The sequence below is a fragment of the Meleagris gallopavo genome, chromosome 7 (genome assembly GCF_000146605.3).
Source record: "Meleagris gallopavo isolate NT-WF06-2002-E0010 breed Aviagen turkey brand Nicholas breeding stock chromosome 7, Turkey_5.1, whole genome shotgun sequence".
NCBI classification, from domain to species: Eukaryota; Metazoa; Chordata; class Aves; order Galliformes; family Phasianidae; genus Meleagris; species Meleagris gallopavo.
In genome coordinates this window covers 29,204,189-29,223,975 of record NC_015017.2, presented here as the reverse complement: position 1 = coordinate 29,223,975, position 19,787 = coordinate 29,204,189, and the positions used below count along the sequence as shown (strand labels likewise).

General features: G+C 48.1%; 1 protein-coding gene across 6 annotated transcripts in view; it reads right to left on the bottom strand.

Annotated features, from left to right (window-relative positions):
* Window positions 1–987: 987 nt before the first annotated feature.
* Window positions 988–19,787, bottom strand: part of FMNL2 (formin like 2) — a 35,714-nt gene continuing 16,914 nt past the window's right edge. For 3 of the 6 annotated variants that reach the window (XM_010713964.2, XM_010713968.3, XM_010713970.3), the window contains 14 exons: window positions 18,903–19,004; window positions 17,621–17,936; window positions 17,044–17,241; window positions 13,377–13,501; window positions 12,724–12,926; window positions 11,660–11,894; window positions 10,840–10,908; window positions 10,604–10,684; window positions 10,127–10,256; window positions 9,687–9,850; window positions 8,966–9,067; window positions 8,424–8,522; window positions 7,402–7,525; window positions 988–2,991 (listed from right to left, as the gene is read on the bottom strand). In XM_010713964.2, coding sequence (XP_010712266.1) covers window positions 2,882–2,991; window positions 7,402–7,525; window positions 8,424–8,522; window positions 8,966–9,067; window positions 9,687–9,850; window positions 10,127–10,256; window positions 10,604–10,684; window positions 10,840–10,908; window positions 11,660–11,894; window positions 12,724–12,926; window positions 13,377–13,501; window positions 17,044–17,241; window positions 17,621–17,936; window positions 18,903–19,004 — 2,058 coding nt within the window. In that variant the 3' untranslated portion in view covers window positions 988–2,881. Of the gene's footprint in view, window positions 2,992–4,259; window positions 4,354–5,586; window positions 5,720–7,401; window positions 7,526–8,423; window positions 8,523–8,965; window positions 9,068–9,686; window positions 9,851–10,126; window positions 10,257–10,603; window positions 10,685–10,839; window positions 10,909–11,659; window positions 11,895–12,723; window positions 12,927–13,376; window positions 13,502–17,043; window positions 17,242–17,620; window positions 17,937–18,902; window positions 19,005–19,787 lie in introns of all 6 variants that reach the window. The other 3 variants (XM_010713965.3, XM_010713967.3, XM_010713966.3) reach the window with 3 other exon arrangements.

The window sequence follows — 19,787 nt, the reverse complement described above, 5'->3', positions numbered from 1 at the left end:
AATACTCCCACGTCCAGCTTTAGTTTTTGGTTTCAGTTCTGTGTTGCTGAGCAAATGCTCCTCTGGAAAGGTTTACCTTTATTTCCACATTTAACAAAAAGCAAAGTGGGGGTTCCTGTTCTTTGGGTGTGGGGTCTTTCGTAGGGTTTTTTTTTCTACCTTTTAATCAGCTCTGGCACCTTCAAATGAGACAACAACCAATGCAGGAGAAGCAGAATTTAATTCAAAGGCTGTGACAAAGCATTTGGGGGGTTTGCTTTGGTTGTTGTCTGTCTGCATTTCTGTCCTGTCCTTTGTCTTTTTTTCACCTGTCCATCCCTCTGTCCTTCTTTTTCTATCTGTCCCTCCATCTTTCTGTCCCTCCATCTTTCTGTCCCTCCTGTCTTTCTGCCATCCAAGGGACAAAAAGATGGAAGACAGATGGACAGAAATGTGGAAGGACAGGTGGATGGCTGGATGTTAAGACAAAAAGAGGAACAAAGGCAGGTGGATGGATGGACAGGGACAGACGGATGAAAAGATGGACAGAAACACAGAAGAATAGAGGGACAGACTGATCAAAAGACAGACTGATGGATGGACAGACAGAAGGATGGATGGGTGGAAAGACTGGAATACATACAGATGGACAGACAGCTGCTGGTAAGTCACCCTCCCCGGTTCTGCTGTATTTTGTTAAACCCTCCTATCAATTACAGCTCAGGTATAGCATTGGTTTCTGTACGTTCAGGACTTGAATACTGTTGTTTTTCTGCACGTTTAGGGGAAATACTCACCAGTGCTTATCTGTGCACGGAGCACTGACTGCAGAACTGCTGCTGGGGGCACAGCGGTGCTCCTGCCCTGGGGGAGCTGCACTGCAGGGCTGCTGCAGGGCTGGAGCCTCTCTGTCCATAGCAGTGCTGGGCAATGGGGCACGGCCCCATCAGAGGGCAAGAAAACGCTGTAAAAGTCACTTAAAAAAGAAGGAAAGGAGGGATTACAGTGTAGTAGTGTAAATAGTTTATTTGCTCTTATGCCAGGAACAGACCAGGAAAGTAACATGAACTGCTTTTATAAAACACTTCTAATATTGCTAAGAAGCAGATCTATTACTAGAAAAATATGAAAGAGAACATGCCAGCGTTCCATTCCAGTCGAATGATCATTTTTGTCTTAAATTTAAAAAAAAAAACCAACAAAATACCTTTGAGCACAGGAATGAGGCAGTGGAGCTCTGAGCCCTCTGACCACCGCTGTACCGAACTGATGGCCCGACTGAATGCTCTCCCAGTGCAGGGAGGCAGTGGCATGTTCCCTTCAGCACACGGTGCTGTGAGTGCAGGGGTGGCTGCTGATAAAGAAACGCTCTGGAAATGGGTGAGCAGAGGTCAATGCGGTAACTGAGCCCCCAGCTGTCCATTTAGTTAAATATAAAAACAAAAACTATAAGTTAAAATAACATTCGGATTGTATAGCACAGGCTGATGCTTTTTTTTTTTTATTTTTTTAAACAATATTTACAATATTACCCAGAGGCTAAAGTGGGAGTGAAAGAAGTAGTAAAAACCATAAAAAAAACGGCACCGATTTTGTAGCAAAATATCTGTACATTTAAAAACAGATTATCATATAACTACACATTATCCAAGAAAAATGGGACCTTCACCAGTGGTTCACATAAGCACAACATAAAAGAAAAGAAATTCAGTGGTTAAATACTATACAATAAATTTTACAATTAACATATTGATGCGGCGATGCCAGGAGGGGAAGCTGTGAGCACAACGAGCTCGGGAAGCACAAACAGAGCTGCAGTCCCACTCCTCCTCTGGGCCGGACAGCCGCCGGCTGCAGGCAGCGCTGCAGGATGTGTGGGGTGCAGAGGGCTCTGCTCCGTCCCTTTGGAAGCTTTCGGAATGTGACACCAAACCTTGCAGGGCAGCTGATGGACACGGGAGCCCTGGGACTTAATTGGAGCTGGATTGTCAGAGGGAGCTGTGGGGTCACAGCGCGGCCGGAACCGCGGCTGTGCGGGGCACTAATGTGATCTCTGTGCTATATTGAGCTGTGATGGTCCTCGGAACCCTAACGCTGATTACTGAGATGTTAATACCTTAGTGCTAATTAATAAATACACTGTTAGATGAAAGTGCCTCTAACTGAAGAGCAGGCAATGCGTTCTCTGCCATTCCCACGCTGTGCAGTCGCAATGCACCGCTTCCCCCGTACCCCTGGTGCCTCAGCCCCGCGCTGCACACCACCAACCCCAGAACCTTACAGTAAACAAAGGGTTCACTGCCCACAGATCTTCTCACCACAGAACTGCATTACCACGTCCAGCTGCGGCGCATGGAGTCTGTATGGCAGAACGAGGTACGGAGCTCTTCTTGTCGCTATTTCCCTACTAGATACAGAAAGCCCTTAAATGTTCTGTTTCTTTTTTAAAAAAAAAAAAGCCAGTAAGTGCAGCTGAAGCCAAGGTCAGCCCTCGGCCAAGGACAGGAATGCATGTAGAAGCCCAGCAGCAGAGCACATCCAGAGTTACCTCTTTCCAACCAGTTGGGATCCAGGTCCGGCCAACAGAAGACCGATCGCTAAGTTTTCACATAATCAAACCCAACTAAACACCCAAAAACAACACATACTTTACTTTTTGGTTAAAAATACTGAATAACGTATTGGTGTCAAAAGATACCCAATCAAATCAAGTCCTATTGCTTCGATTAATTTGAGCAGGTACTTCCATTTTAGGCACTTGTTAGCTACGGCTGAGCGGAGAGCCCATCGCTGACGTTCCTATGCGTTTCTAGGTGTCTGAGCCCTTTAGGGGTAACCATACTGTTCCCAAGGCGGTCAGGGAGGGGCACCGCTGGCAGCCCGGCCCTGCAGAGGCCTCAGCTCACATGGTGATCTCAGTGCCGTTGGCAGAGCGCAGGGTCTGGTCGTCGAAGCGCCGCCTGACGCTCCTCCTCAGCGCGTCGGCCCGGCGGTACGGCTGGTTTCGAAGATCTGCAGGGAGGAAAGCGGCCCCGGTCAGCACGCACTGCAGGGATCGGGCCTGCTGGAAGCCAGTCAAAGCAGCTTGGGTAGCAACGGGAGGAGGGAGTGGGTCCTACCAGAACGGCTGATGGGCCCTACGGCAACACACCGAGCAGCGGGTGGTGCGGGTGTGGGCCCCCAGTGCTGCTGGGCTGGGTGTCTGCCCACCCATGGGCAGCTCGAATTCACTAACACTGCTTGTGTAGCCTCTAAATCCCTGAGGTGGGAGACACGGAACCGGGGAACGGGGTCGGAAGGGACCTCAAGGATCGCCCAATTCCACCCCAGGGATGGGGCACCCACACAGCACCGGGCGGCAGTGCCAGGGCCTCACCGCCCCGCGCTGAACGAGTTCTCTGATGCAGGATGGAACACGGCGAACGTGAAACACAGGACACAACGGGATAGGAGCTCACCAAAACAGGCATGCATTTACGTGGCCCATCCACCCATTCAACTATCAGAAGGTGCCCTGAGAAAAAGCAGGCATCCCCCTGCGCCCAGCCCGCAGCCATAGCTGCCACCCGAGGGGTGCAGGGCTGGGCTGCTGGGGCTGGGAGGGGAGAGGAGGGCAGTACTGAGCATGCGATGGAGCCAACAATGGAGAAAGCCGGCGGTGGGGGTTTAACAAAGCCCGTGTTAAGAGCGTGGTGAGGACAGGCGACTGCTTGGCTTCTTGTGCTATGGAGATGAGCTACACAGCATGCTTGGTGCACCTTGCACATAATTGAGGTAGAATTTTTTTTTCCTAGGAAAAGAAAAATGGGTTCTTCGCTGGGGAAACCCTCCCGTTTACTCCCTGGCTGACTTACAGCTCTCTCTAAGCCCCACTCCCCAACTCCTCAGCTCTCAGCACGGCAGAAGCCACCCATGCTGCCCTGTGCTCCCAGCCTCCACTGTCCATGGCTGGCGCCCCTCCCACGGCCGCAGCACCGCACACCTGCAGAGCACCAGGCAGCAGGAGCTGGGTGCTACAGCCAGGGATCTACGGGCTGAAACAACCTGGGACAAGGCTGCCTACCTCGGGCTCAACTTGGAAGAGAAAGGGTCAAAATCGAGAGAGCAGGAAGGTGGCGACCAGCCAGCAGCCCAGCAACCCTCTGCCACACAAAGGTGGGAACCAATGGGCTGAATGTCCGCTGCCTTCAGGCCCTCACCAGCACTATGCTTAGCCACAGCTACTGCCAGGCTTCGGGCATACAGAGAGAGGAGGAAGCTAAGTAAAAAGTGATGCTTGCCAGCTCTGTGTATCCTCCACCACCGATGTGCTAGAAGAAATCCTTACCCTCGAGTGAACATTTGGAAATTTAGTGATATTATTCTTCTTTAGGGCTAAACAGAAAAAAAAAAATGATGGTTAAGTAAAAAATGGGATGGGAAATGGAGAGCAAGTCAACTCAGCGTTCAAAAATGGCAGGCATGTTAGCCAGCAGAGCGAGAGGAGGGGTGAGGCCGAGGCCATGAAAGGTTAGAGGAGGAGAGGAAAGGACACGAGGGCCACCCTTCCCTCTTGCTAACCAAATTCCAAGCTGCTTTGAAGATTGGCTCCAGGAAGATAATACAGCAATTAACTTGAAAGAGCAAATAACTGTTGAGCTGATTACAGTTTGCAATTTTATTAGAAGCATTCATAAAAATACATATTGCCAAGTGAACACTGTTGTCTTCTTAAGCCATCCGTCCTTAATTCAAGACAACAGTGTTAAGAGACATGCAGGGTTAAGCACACCCTCCTGACACTGCACACCACAGGATTATGGTGCTCAGTTCCATGCCAAGCTCTGCCCTGTGCCCATAGCTGTGGGCTGGCACATCCCAGCCCTGCTGTCTCCCACCCAGCCCAGCTCTCACCCCACACTGTTACGAAGCCCAGGCACCGTGCCGGCCTCTGTGAGGATCAGTTAATGCTCAATTAACATTACCAATTTTATTTTGATAAAAGTTGGCATGGAACTGAAAAAGTTAGACGTGGATGTGAACAAATGAGAGAAGATGTACTCCATTCTGTGTCTGACATGCAAACATGCAGGCAAGGGTTAGAAAGGCCAAAACGATGCTCCTCACACAGGGGACACGTTACCACCCTTCCAGAGCAGTAAAGCAAAGCCCAAGGAGGTCCCACCGAAGCCATGCAGACAGTTCCCTCTGACTTACAGCTCAGTTATTACATGCAGACTACTCGGGTACATTTGCATACAGAGAAAGATCTGCAGCCAGCAGAGATGACATAGAAAAGCCAAGTGAACTGTCACAGTACGACTGCGTTTGGCCTGAGCCTTGTCCACCCCATGGAGCCGGCACCGAATCTACTGTGACTTCCACCACTTGCTGTTCTATGGCACTTGTCACAAGGGTTAGCAATGCCTCTGAAACGCGAGGATGGCCAAAAGCATCCAACACAGACTGAATGGGATGAAATAAAACGTTACTGAAACACAACACATGCAATGAAGGTGACATCGATACGACTTCAGGCGGACGCCGGACACTGCTATACACTCAACATTCACACGATCCTGGCTGAGGTCCATACAAATGGAGAAGTGTCAAAAAATCTACAGCAACCTTTTTTTGTCTAAGAGCATCAGATGTGAAAGAGGAATAGTTTAGTAATGGAATTCCTCAGTGAGAACAGGTTCGCAGAAAAACCGAGAGCCCCGCTTGGCGGTTCGAGCTGTAAAGGGCACAGTCTTCAGCACTGCATGGGAATAACAGCCAAACAAACAGAGCAGTGAGAAGCACAGATCGATGGCATTAGTACACGGTTAGCGCGTGGTTAAGGACAACCAGGTACAGGATTGCACGTTCCAACCAGCCCATGACACTGCAGTGCAGGAGGATTTGGGAAGGAGGCAGTTTTAAGCCACTGCGTATCTGTTTCTGGTTTTGAAAGACTGTTGCTACAGGTAAAGGCTGTGACTCTGGAAGAGCGTGGCTTCAGACAGCATCCCATCCTGTCCCAGCCAGCAGGGCTTCCCCCTGCACCTGATGAGGCACTAAGCCAGCATCAAGTGACACCTCTGATTATTTCCATGCCACTGCACGAGCTGTCACAGGCTGCAGCCAAGTGACCTCAGTTCAACCTGACATTCGGTGCCTCGTGTGTCACTGCACGGCCCAAGGCCCCGGGGCAGCCCATAGCTGGAAGGGCTGGGCACCACAGGGGATGGTCAGGTTGGCTGAGCCCGGCACGCTGGCACGGGGCTGCACGCAGGCTGGCATCATTTGCACCATCTGTTTCTCCCACAGAGCAGGAGAGCCACTTCACCAACTACACCGGCTTCCAGGAGTCCAAAGGAGATGCAGAAGCAGAAGTGATTGGGTATTACAGCAAGTCTGCTTCTTACATGGAGAGTATTATCATAGGAATCTCTTAATCAAACGTTAGAAAGGGTTGTGAAAGCTTCACTAAGAGCATTCCAACCCTCTCATGTAGTTGGGCAAAAGTTCCTCACTGAGAGGTAAAGCAGCTCTCCTCCTCCTCCTCCCCGAGGGAGGAAACAATATGACAAACATTTGGGAGAAGCAGTCAAGGCCGTCTTGCCCAAAGATTGTTTTGCTGACTTTCTGTGCAACAGAACTCAATTGCTGTAAAGCTATCGAAGTGTTACTCCTTCCACACCGCAGGTGAAGAAGTGCACTAAAATCCAAGCACTGCAACCAGAGCAGCGGCACAGACCAGGAGGAGCTGACTGCTGAGCACAGCACGACTCAGAAGACAGCTCTAGCAGCACACAACGTCCCTGCTTCCCTAGCACTGAGAGTGGGTTCTGCTCCCCTCCCTCCAGCCCTACGGTGGTGATCAGGGCAGACTTCTGCAACCGAAAAGCAGTAAAACCAGAAGCTGCTCAGGGCCATCCATCATTCAGGTTTGACTAAATGATTTCCTGTAAGTGTGCAATAATGTGGTGCAATTACTGCTAGTACATTTTAATGAAAATGCAGGCTCTTAATACTGTTAAACATCTGTCATTCATTCCGGTTATGGGAAAGTAAAGATTTCTGGGAAAGATCTGCACAGCATGCATATCCCCACCAAATATCAGCTGAGATCTGAGCTGCTTACTCTAGAGATCAGAGACCAAGTGTGTCCCAACATGCTGAAAGAGAAGAGGTCAGAAATAGCACGTGCCCAAAGTCTGTGCTCGTGACAAACACGGGCAGCACCGACAGTGAACACGCAAAAGCAGGTTACTGGGCTTTGTCTGCTCCCTTAGCAAAACCTTCTATAATTGATTCACGTCATGTAAACAATCTCCTAGGCTGTGCTCCAGCAGCTCTACAAGAATCACATAATGCACGTACAATAGCTGTTAGGCAGATACACATTTTTAACCTTGGTGAAAGAGCCTCTGAGATTATGGAACAAAAGGGCTTTACCTGTTATAATATCTTCAATAGCACCATCCTTCCCTTCGTACACATGCCTGTTATCCTTGACCTGCCGCCTCCTGAGCTCTGCAATTAGCTCCTGCTGCTGCCTCTTTGTTTTATGAGAAGGAGACTGAAAGCAAAGAAGAGAGGATTTGTAAGGATTTGTAAGGATCTTTGCTCCAATTCCTGTGTCTGAAAGACCAGGTGACCCCACCTGCAGCAATGAACACCAGTAATAGCCACCTTTCTGCCTAGTTTTGCAAGCCCAGGGAAACACAAGGGCGTAGTGAGCTCAGGTGCTGGGGGTGACAGCCAGAGTTCCAAGTTACCCTGGCTGCCAAGCTGTTTCTCTTTCTTAGATTTGCAATTCCATCCTAAGCCTTCTCCTCACTTGGAACCAAGACTCCAAGCCTTCTCCTCCAAGCAGCATTAAGTGAAGGAGGAGAACAAGCTTTCCATCCAACAGAAAATGCCTGGCTGGGATTAAGGGCACCTGTTAAGCATGAGAGTTGCATGAAGCAGCTTCAGCCAACACAAGGGCCATTGGAGCTGTGGAAAAGCTCCAGCACATCTAAAGCATTCATTTAAGGAAAAAAGAAAACAAAGAAAAGGTCAGAAAATTCCTATCAAGTGGAAACGCAGGGCAGACTCCTGCTGGGATGCTCAAACAGGGAGAGATCTGGAGATCCCTGCAAGCAACGGGGGGCTCTGCACAATGAATACAGATGGGATTTTTAAAACAGGTAAAATGCCAAAGCAGGAAAAAAGTGTGGCCAACAGCAACATGGGCTAGGTGACTTTTTGTCTGTTTGGCTTACTGAATTTTGCAAGCTTTGAAGTAGAATTAGTACACATTTGGATTCTTTCAGTCAACTTCAGCTTTCCACAAAAGGAGAAAACTTCCAGAGACCACATTTCTGGGTAGCTCTAAGTCTGGGCAACTCAAGCACTGCACAGAGCTGCAGGTTCTGAGCTGTGAAGAAAAAGAGATGAACACATCCTACCTGTAAGACCTATCTGCTCCATACCTTTTGGTCCTGTTGCTCCATCATCGCTTCCTGTTCCATGAGTTTTTCCATTAAGGCCTGTTCCTGCTTTTTTCTCAATTCATTCTCTTCTTCTGCTTGCTATTTATCACACACACACACATAAAAAGACCCAACAAGTTACATCTTCAATCACTGTTACAAATGAACTACACTTTCCAAGGAGGCAAACCGAGGGTGCAGCAATTCAGCTAAACAAAGTCTGAAATTAGTGGGCTGGGAGAGATCTCCCAGGTCACACAAAGACCCTCAACCCTGATCCCAAAGGACAGGGTCAGGGTTGAAGGTGAGAACTTTAATCTCACAGACATTCTGTTTCTGAGAACTCCTCTGGCATTTCAGACAGCAGTGCTGCCTTTCAGGCCCTGAAAATGATCCCAAACCAACTATTTGTGCAGCCCTGGGCTCACATTGCATTGAAGCTAGGGGGAGCTACAAGCTGTGCTGTTGGGAACCTTGAGACAACAGATGGCAAACCATGCTGAGAATGACAGAAGAGAAGGGGAGGATAAGCTCCTGCTTACCTTATAGGCCTTCACAAATCGGACAAACACTGGGAAAAAAACTGAGGGAGGTGTTGTCTTCGGATTCTCCCCAAAATACTTCACAGCATCATCAAAGGCATCCTACAAAAAGCACATACTTCAAGATATGCTCACCAGCATATCAGAACTCGGTGTAAGGGGCTGACATTTCCTCTGAGTGGGAACCCCTGGCTGGCATGAGCACACCTACACCCAGCATGGGGACAGGAGCAAACACAGAACTGCACCTCCTCCTCCCTGCAGTGTATATAAGAGCAAGCACTTGCTGTGACATGCTGGTATCCATTTGTGGGCTAAAGCCTGCCTCAAAAGTGAGCAGGAGAGCTTGAACCAGAGTTTGTCAAGAACGTGTGCAGGGCTGTCACCAAGCTCATGGGATTAAGACATAGCTGCAGCTAGAAGAACTGCCAGGAAAACACCAGCACAAGCAAATATGAAATGAAAAAAATGAATGGTAAGAACGCATGAGGGTAACATCATGGGAAAAACTTTTATACACCATGACAGACTAATAATTCCTCATTTCACAAGTAACACACATTTTATACATTCACATCAGAACAAAGGGGAACCATGAAGATCTGTGCCTCTTCACTCAAACCCCACTGCAGAGTAACTCAGTGTCAGCAGAAAACACCCTCAGTATGCAGAGTGTGCTCTGCTTCTCCAAGTCATTCACACCCCAAGAATTAAGAAATACCTGGGCAATTTTGGCATCATCCTGCAGCTTCTTCAGCTTTCCTTCATTGTTCTGAATGAACTCCTTCAGCATCGTGTTGTGGTCATGCATGGTGTACTCACGCTTCGTCAGATCCAGGCCTCTCTGGAGCTCCTTCACATCCAAGAGGACGTTTTCTAGAGACACTAGGAAATAAAACAAAACTGCTGAATCGCTCCTGATGTGCAAGCACCCAACCCACAGCATGACCAGCTCCCAGCTACAAAGTGCCCCCAACCACAGCAGTGGCTGTGTGCTAGGCCAGGCCACCTGCTGGCACTAAGGGTCCCTCCCTAAATTGGCTCTGCTCCCACACTGGTAGATAACACTGAAACCACCTGGTTTTATTCTTAGAACGGTCCAAGTGGGAAAGCACTGAGAGTCCAGTAGGTGCACTAAGGGCACAGCCATGGTTACAGTACCTGCAGCAGCCTTCTCCACGTAATGAAGTTCATTGTAAAAGAGGGATACGTGCTGGTACTTCTCCTTGACAACATTGGAAATATAGTGCAACAGGGTTTGTTTTCGGTCTGTTGACTTTGTTTCTAAGAGCTGAGGAGAAAAAAGCAACAAGGTTGCTGGGTTAAGGTGCAGCAGACACCAAACAAAGTGACTGAAAGGGTGTTTGTTTTCCCCCGAATGTTTCTCCATCTGACAGACGGCTGTAAAGGCCCACATAATGGGTGGATTTCCACAGTGGTCTGAGGATTTGTGGCCTTCTTGTGAGGGGCCACCAAAATGCTGGTAAGGGTCATCTCACACAGAGCGCAAGGAAGTGCAGCTACGCTCTGCTGCCTCTGCCTTTTTTGGCTGGGGACTGATGAGCCCCGAGCAGCCACTCTCCATTTGAAAGAAATGCATTTCAGCTCATGTCCCCTCGTTGCCTCTGGTTTACTCACCAGGTCTAGACTCTGTAGCTTAAATCCATACACTGCTCCTCGCTTACTGCTGTTCATGTAGTTACCGAGAGCCAGGATTATCTGCCAGCAAAACAGAGCAGAGAGGGAATTTTCAGGGCGAATGCACAATGGTTCAGAAACCTCTGTGAGTCTGTACACAAGCATCCACATGCACTTTCAGTACACAGAAGGGGATGCACTGGTGAGTGGTTGAGCACAGCCAAAGTCAGACGTACCTCCAGTATTTTCTTAAGCTTTTGAGACGACTTTATTGAGACAGATGCAGCTATAATGGCGTGAAGTTGCTGCAAGTAAACACAGGGAGAATTTTGGTTAATGCACAAACTGAAAGTAAAATTAAATTCAAAACACTTCCACTCTTAGGAAAAAACAAAAAACAAAAAACAAAACAACAACAATGTTTTCAATCCATTAAGTGCATCCCAGCATGAATGCTATCCTGCCCTGGCATGTCAGGATTTCAAAAAATTAATTTGCACTGCAGATTTCTAACACTCAGATGTGGTTGAGGAAAACTGTATTTATATTTCAGTCCTTATGACTGTGAAAGATGCATGGGACATACTTCAAAGAGCCCTCAGACCAGCACTGAAAGTAATTTTCCCTGATGGCACAGACAAGCAGATTTTCATTTAAACTGGTTTTAAACTTGTACAGGGTAGAGAAATAGTATGATGTGGAGCAGCACAGGGTAGAAGCTGCCATAGAAACAGTGCCTGGGATCTCTGAGTCACTGTTAGATGAAAATATACCTAGAAAAGCACTTCTTCATTCATGCAGTTGTTTTTCATTCTGCCTCTGTGAGAGCTCAGAATGACTCCATGCCACTCAAACCATCACTGTGTAAGGAAAATTAACATCTCTACAACCTGCACTGGCAGCCCCACGCCAGCACCTGGCTGCACTGTGCCCTACAAGCCTGACTTGCACCACAGTGAGCAGCTCCCACGTTCCCCACACACGGGGAAACGGTGTCCCACACCCAGACACCATTTCCCCACAGCTAACGCACCTCCAGGGCTGTCTGCCACTCACCGGGGTCAGCATCTGGATGCTTTCAGCAAAGTTGCCTATGAATGCCATGATGGTCATCTTCTGCATCAGCCTCTCGATCTTGCTGAACTGCATCATGAACCGATCTTCATCAGACAGGTTCTCGATGGGTTTCCTCTCCCGCTCGTAGAGCCGCAGCACCTTCACCTCGTTCTCGGTGGGCAGGAACCTCATGAGGCACTCAACAAAATCCACGGGCAGCGTTTTCAGGTCAAACCTATGCGATAGGACGAGAGGTGATGGCTTCATGTTGTGCCAGGGGAGGCTCAGTTTGGATAACAGGAATGATTCCCTCTCCAAAGAGCAGTCGGGCACTGGCACAGGTTGCTCAGGGAGTGGGGGGGTCACCATCCCTGGGGGTGTCCCACAGCTGTGGCACAATCCTGCCCATGAAGCTGTCTGCACATAAAGATGTTAACCTGCTTACTGCGCAGAGACAGCAAGGACACAAATGCTGGTGTGAATGCTGCTTGGCACCTTGATTCTGTTTCCAAAGAAGGAGCTGAGCTGGAAGGCCGGGTCCGTACCCTGCAGGATGGTGCATGGCAGGATCCTATGCTGCAGTTATGCTTGGACACACCTGTATCACATTTGGGTTTGGCACTGCGTGGGGCGATTACATAAACCTCACTGCATGCAAAATGCTTCGAGTGCACTTGGACTCAACTTGTGCTTTGTGGAGCAAGCTGCAAGGGTTGGTACTCTGCCTTTGGAGTGCTCATTAGAACAAAAAATACCATCTAAATCAAATGAAAAGTTCAGTATGCAATGGCATACTGTGGATGAACATGAATTAGCTTATTTAATAAAATATGTGTTAATTTGTTAAGCCCATATAGTGATAGAGCAACACAAAACTGCAAGTTAACATAATGTAGTACAAGGGAATCCGATTTGTGGGAATTCAGATTGGTTCCATCCTTACTGATGGATTTTTTCCAGATGCAAAAACATTTACATCAACTGCCAATTCAAAGCCATTCCACTTACCAAAAACCACAGTAAATCTTGAATATGATTTCTTTGCTGACAAGTGTTTTACTTACACGTGAATAGCTTTGCATATTTCATCTGCTGTCTTTCCAGCTTTCCTTAAAGTGATGGCAAGATTTTTGGCCCTGTTTGCATCCAGTAATGTGACTTTGTTCGATCCTTTCTGAGTTATTTTTTGCTTGCTTGATGTAAGATCAATGGCCGGACCTTGGGCTTTTGTTTTGAATATTTCTTCAAATTCATCCACATTTAAATCCTAAAAAGGAAAGAAAGTGATTTATCCCTCCCACGGCAAGTATTAAATCCCACACTGCCCAGCATCGTACCAGAACAGCAGTAAGACCCTGTGGCCGCTGTGGCTACAGCAGAGAACTTCAGCCAGGGGTTGCACAGCGTAGTAAACACGAGCTCCTGAGTCAGTAACCTGGCCTCCAGCCCCAACAGCCCTGTGCATGTTCAGAAGTTCAGGCAAATGTTCATGTCAGCACTCAGACTTTATCCAGCCACGTGCATCTACCTCATAGCACAGGGACCACACAGCACCTGAGTGCTCAGCCCTGCTCTGGGCTGCTACAGGCCTCTTTCCCTGGTACAGTGTCACACACCAGCCCTACCCCTAGCTGTTGGCCAGAATATATCTCTGCAAAGGCCAATATTGAGCTGTGGACAGACACGGGGGGCGGGAGGCAGCGAGCGCTGCTCGTACCTCCAGGATCCTTTCGTCGTCTATTTCATTGAAGACTGTCCCGTTGATCTGGTTGGGTTTGAGGGCCACCCAGTTGAACACTGGCATACGGAACTTGGTCTTGATTGGCTTCTTGATTTTCACAGCTAAAGACACCAGGGGAAAGGAAAAGATCAGCTCCCCAGCAGCTGAAAAACACCCCACGTGCCCAGACCGTGATCTCTATAGAGCTGGTGTTCCAGCACTGGAGGAAGAACTGGTAAATGATCACCCTGAGAAGCCTGAAAAGATCCTGCTGCCTTGACAGGCAGGCAGTGCAGAGAGGCTTTTATCCAACCCTCTGGCTGCTTCAGGGCCAGCGTCTGCAGAATGGGACTGAACGCCAGAGGCTGTGAAAACTACACAAAAGGAAATGTGTTATTACTTTTATTGCCCCACGTTGTCTGGGCTGCTTAAAAGCCCATGCTATTTTTAAACACTAAAGAAAACGGATGGAGCAGCCAAATTTAACCCTGTCCTGCTGGCTGCAGAGCCCACCTTGGCACGAGCTGGTGCATGGCCGTGCAGTGTAGGGCTGCTTGAGCACACGCAGCCCAAACCCAGCTGCTAACAGCAGCACAGCAAGCAGCACCATCCACATCAGTGAAGGCATAGTGGCCTCAGCCCTCAGCAACAGCTAAAGCTGCCAACTGAGGAGACACCTCCACCACTGAGGTGGAGGGAGGATGTGTCACTGGCAGTAGGTGCATCACAAAATTCAACCCAGAACAGGTGACAAGAAGGAAAAAAGCTCCTTTCCCAAGGTTCCACTGCTGCAATGGGGCAGTGCTCTTTCAGAGGGGTCAGGGCTGTCTTTTAAAGCCAAAACGGAGGGGTTGCAGCACACATGAGCTTTCACACAGTCTAAATAATGGGTTTCATCTTTTCAGGTCATGCAGAATTAGTGTCTCAGTAACCCACATAGAAAAGCTAAAGAAACTACTCTCATTCATCAGTGAAAGGAGTACAAAAAGTAACATAGGAGCAAAGAAAACAACTTCATTCCTATTCCTAACAGATCTGGAGGGCACATGAACATTTCTGTTAATTCAGTGCTCAGTTCTTTGTATGCTGATGAAAACACATGGCTGTAAGTTGCTGCAAATTCAGGATCTTCATTACAGTGATTGATGAATGTGGCACTCCAAAATTTTACTAAAGAAACCATTTCTTTCCAAACTGCAAAGAAACAGAAGCCCCAGTCCTTCATCTCCAGTGCTGGAGAAAAGAGCCCCTTCCCTGTGAGCAGGGCCAGGCAGGGTGAGCAGCACCAAGCTCATGTCCCAACCCTCCCATCCAGCTCTGGGCTCCCTGCACCCCACAGCAGGTTCACATCTCCCCAAGGTGGGGACAGGTTGTGTTTGACTCAGTTCAATTCAGTGCTTGCTCCAAGGAAGTCCTGACTGCTGCCTACCCTGCAGCCATGGCAGGGGCATCCTGCTAACTATTTGATGCTACATAGAGATGCTAGATTATTTTCTCCTTGATTTCAGAAGACGCTTTCCCAGTTTGCAAAGCACTTGAGCAAATAACTATTTTACTTTCCCCTACTGATGCTGCATGTTTTTGCCATGACAGATCACCAGTTTCAGGGCACAGCCTCTTGTTGTGCACCGGAACCAGGTGAATGCTGAAAACACCACTCTTGCTTTGTCCTACCACTTCCAAAGCAACAGTCAAGTCGTGTGTCCGTGTACATTCCAAGTCATGATCCTTTTGCAAGGATGCTGCAAAGAATAAATTCCCAGCTAGAGAATTTGCTCAAACAAATGTCCGTGAGTAACAGCTTGAAAATCTGAATACTTTGAGAAATACATTTGTCCAACTGGAAGACATGAACACACCATCAACTTCTGCTCATCTAAACCAAATGGTTTTACACTGTGTACAATGAATGTATTTAATCCTAAGTAATTCCCAAAATAAAAGACTTTCTTTCCAAGCTAAAATACCCATGAAAAACACATCTTCGTCTCATGCATTACATTAGAATAGATTAGTAACTGCTCCCAGGTTATTTCAGGACAGTTCCCTCGTGCAGCTGAACAAAATGCCTTCAAAATCTCTTCCTTCAAAATCTTCTCCCTTCCCAAGACATGCTGTCAGCTGGCAAGGTGATGTCCTCAAGAACTGCACTGCTCAGGGCAGCGCAGTGGGGACGCGGTCGTGGCTGGAGGGCAGCCCAAAAGAAGCCACATCTTAATTACGTGCTGAAGTGCTTTGCTGGATCGGGGCCTGGGAAGGCCAAATCCTGCTGGCTGGCAGCAAACCCAAAGCTAACACGTGCCTTGTGTCCAGCAACCCCTCTGCACCCGCCTCGGCCCTCCCACCACCTCCTGGACTGACACAGACAGTCACGGGCACACACAGGGCACAGCAAAGCAGGACAGAGGGAAGGGGAGAAGGTAGTGAAATACTTAGCAGAAAGCAACCTACAGAAGAGCTTGATCGGCCCGTCTTACCAGGAAGCAGAAAGAATGGAGAAAAATATGTTAGCAGTGGTCAGAACAGCAGGATTTATCGCTGCACCCATTTCCCCCCAGCCCAGAAGGGTCCTGCCCTGAGAAACATTACTTGCTATGTAACTGGTTTATCAAGAAAAGGCACTTTCATTTTCCCTTTCAGTTCTAATCCACTACAAAACGCCCACCCTGCCTGCCTGTGGACATGTCCCACCTCTACCATAGCCACATCAAACACCCCCTGCCATCAGCCTCTGCATACATAACTGGGGAACCTCCTGGACACTCAGTTGGGTTTTAAACATTCTGCAGTCTGACATATTTGTCCCAGCATCTCAGTCCAGGTGCAAAGCTGGCAGCAGAAACCAGAGGGGCATTGTAAACTGCTCTATGAATCCTCTCCCCACGGCACATGGTAAAGGACACAACAAAAATCAAGCCAGCAGCTTTGGGATGAAAAGCAGCAAGGCAGAACAGCTCTGACCAGAGATATGTTGATGCCACCCCCTCCGTGGATCCCTCCCAGCCCATCAGCACAGCAAACTGCTGGCAGAAGGGCACATCTGCCTGCCAGCTTTCCGTTTTGCTGCCCCAGCCATGGTGCCAATGAGCTCTGCATGCTGCAGAACCATTGGACTGCTCTGCAAAGCCCATTGGGGAGAGTAAAGGCTCCTCAGTCTTTCTTTCTGAAATCATAATGTGCTCTCGAGATTTCCTGGAGGGGAAGGAGTGTGATACCAATTAACAGCCATTTGCTGCATGGGATGCTTGGCATAGGATAGAGAGTACATAAAAACATGATTAAAGACGGTCAGGAAATTTTCCTTCCTTCCAAAACATTACAAAAAGTTTGCTATTCTTCTGCACAGATTTTTCTCCGTCGTGCACTGGGAAGAAATCAAAACCACGAAGCTCTGCGCTTTTGCTCACTTAAAGCCAAAAATGATCACGTTAGAAAAATATTTCTGGCAGCAGCTTCAGTTTCACTGAAGAAGCTCTCTCCTACAGATCAAACCAAATCTGTTTAATTGATAAATCATCTTTCCTTTCGCAAACCCTTCTAAGTATAACACCAGATAGAGATGACGAGCATTACCCTGGGGACTAAGAGAAAAGAATTCCCACCTCTGCATCCTGTCCCCCCCAGGCAACACTCCACGTGCCCGGCAGACACACGGGTGCTTTACCTGCAAGTCCTGAGTTGAAAACCACGGTGGGAGAGGCGGTGCCAGGCAGGGGGGGTGCTGATGGTGGGGGCGGCGGGGGCAGAGGGGCAGCAGGAGTCGTGTCCAAGGCAGGACCTGGCAGCGGCGGCGCTGGGGGCGGCGGTGGAGGCGGCGGTGGAGGCGGAGGTGGCACTGGCACTGTCACGGGGCCATTTTGCACTGTGGAAAGGAGAGGACAGAAGGGGTACTGAAGTGAACAGGAACCAACGTGGCACAAGCAGATGCAGAACAACTCCCAGCGGGGCCCACTACCCTCCCTGTCCCTACTGCTCCTCTCTACCAGCCCAAATATTTGTTGGACCCTTCACCAAATTACCTCAGCGTACAAACGCGGGAGGAAACCACCCTCACAAGGGAAGTTAGGACTTTCCAATGCCTAATTAAGAGCTCAGAAATGGATCGGACAAACACGGTCTGCCACCTCGTAACAACAACTGATGGTGTTTTTTCAGCATAAGGCCACCCTGACTGACCCCAGAATAACAAACCACCTCCAGATCACAGCCAGCTTGTGGCTGGGGGACACGACGCTCCTTACCTGCCTCAGATGCTGTTGCTAAGGCTGGTAATGGTGGTGGAGGTGGTGGCAGTGGTACAGAAGTTGCAGCTCCAGCAGCCGGTGTGACACACGTGCCAGCTGCAGCCTCTGCCCCCGCCGGCACCATCCCAGAGGCCAGAGCAACAGGAAGGATGGAGATGTCACCATCGCCTTTCTTCTGGATCTTAATGGTCCCCTGCTTCTCCAGTTCATGAATCTTTTTCTCCAGTGTCGACTGTCGCTGGATGGCTTCCTCTTTTTCCTTCACCATTTTTCTCAAGGTGTGAACCTGGCTATTTGCATCCTTGTAGATTTCCTGCAAAGGCCACAGAAACGAGTGATTTGCATTTGTATTCACAAAACAAAATACCAGCACCAGAAACAGAAGGCAGCCTGACACCAGACTGTGCACAGACTGTGCCAGGCATTATCTAACAAGGCATTTTCATGCAAACCATACATCTTCATGGGTAAGGAAGAACTTGTTTTATGTTTTTCCCACGCCAGCATTAAGGCTGTGTGCAGCACTGAGCCCTGTGAGAAATCTCACCAGATATCAACACCTGGGGACACAGAAATTCTGATTGCTATTTGTTTTACTTTTATAATGTCTCCATTTCTTATGTTAATCTGAAATATATAGAATTAGTATGCTACCTCGATTTTTCCTCTAACACAGAGTATCGGATGCCTTGCTGGTTGCTCTGCCTATGAGCAGATGTTGACCCATAAAGGGAAGTAGGAACAGAGCTCCTGATCTGCTCCAGACTGAAGCTGCAAGTAGCCAAGGCAGACATTCAGAAGAAAGCCTAGATACCAGTCACACCGTGGGTCAACATTTAGGCTGAGGTTAGTTAATGTTAGTTACGTTAGTAATCTTTGTTGTTAAAATAGCATACTAAGAAATAATGTCTGGATTGTACACAGAAAGCAGGTTGTGCTAGATGCTTTGCAAACTAAGTCTGGAAGATTCCAGTTCCACCCTGAACTCCTCTCCAAAGCCAACCACATGTGCAAAACTCAACCATAAACACTACAGACCTGAGCAATACGATGTACTCTTCTGGTTCACTGATTTGCTGGCATATTCAGCGAGTTAAATGCCCATCTTTGAGAGTACAGACAAGATGTTCTACTTGGAATCTGGGCTATGTTCAAAATTAGAAAGCTAGCAGAAATTGCTCAGCCCATTAAAACAGCCACTGCCTCCCAGACACAAAATGCACACCAGATCCCTCCCCTGAAACGTGGCATCCAGCCAGAGTTTTCCCATCACGCTTACCCGAATCACATCCAGTTCTTTGTTTCTCTGCATAAGCTGTTTTTCCAGTTCCACAATCTTTGCCATGGCTTCATTTTCCGTATCTTGGAGTTTTTCAGATAACTATCATAGAATAGAGAAACAGATTGTATAAGTAACAACATCTTTCTCAAACAAAACGTCACCAACACTTGTTGGAGCAGTGGTATGTGGTAAACTATTGATATCCACTAAATCCTGAAGTTTTTCTTTTGAAAGAGAAAGGGTTCCTGTGTGTGCGTGGAGGAAGGTGGCACTAAGGGCCCAGCTGCAGGATCCCGTGATGATGAGCATTACCCTTCAGCTATGACTAGCAGGCAACCTGGCTGGACTGCACTCATGACCCTGTCTAGTTAAGAGAGCCTACCCTATAATAAAGAACTTCAAATGCAATTATTTAGAAAAACACTGAAGCTTGATCCAAAACACACAATACTACAATGGCACTGTTGCAAAGTCAATAGGTGCTGAAGTGGTAACATCTATAAATATGTCTTCTTGCAACAGAACTAATTTAATAAGCAATGAATGAAAGAGAATTTGCATGTTGTTATTTTTTTCCCTGTGGTCTTCTAATTTATTAGTATCTTTTGCAGGCTCCCAAAACCCCTGGGATTTGAAAGCCACAATGTTCATGTGCTGCACAGCCCAGACCAAACTGTCCCTTGACATACAAATCGTATGGTGAGCCCCACATTAAGGCCATTCTAGTACTTTACAGCAACCTGGGGACTGAGTGAAACAGGAAATTAATTAAAAGGCAAAAAAAGTCATTTTCTCATCAGGTCAATAAATACCTTACGAACAAATCTTTGAAGCAAGTGGTGCACCCATTAACACAAACATGCACCACATGAGGTTCAAAAC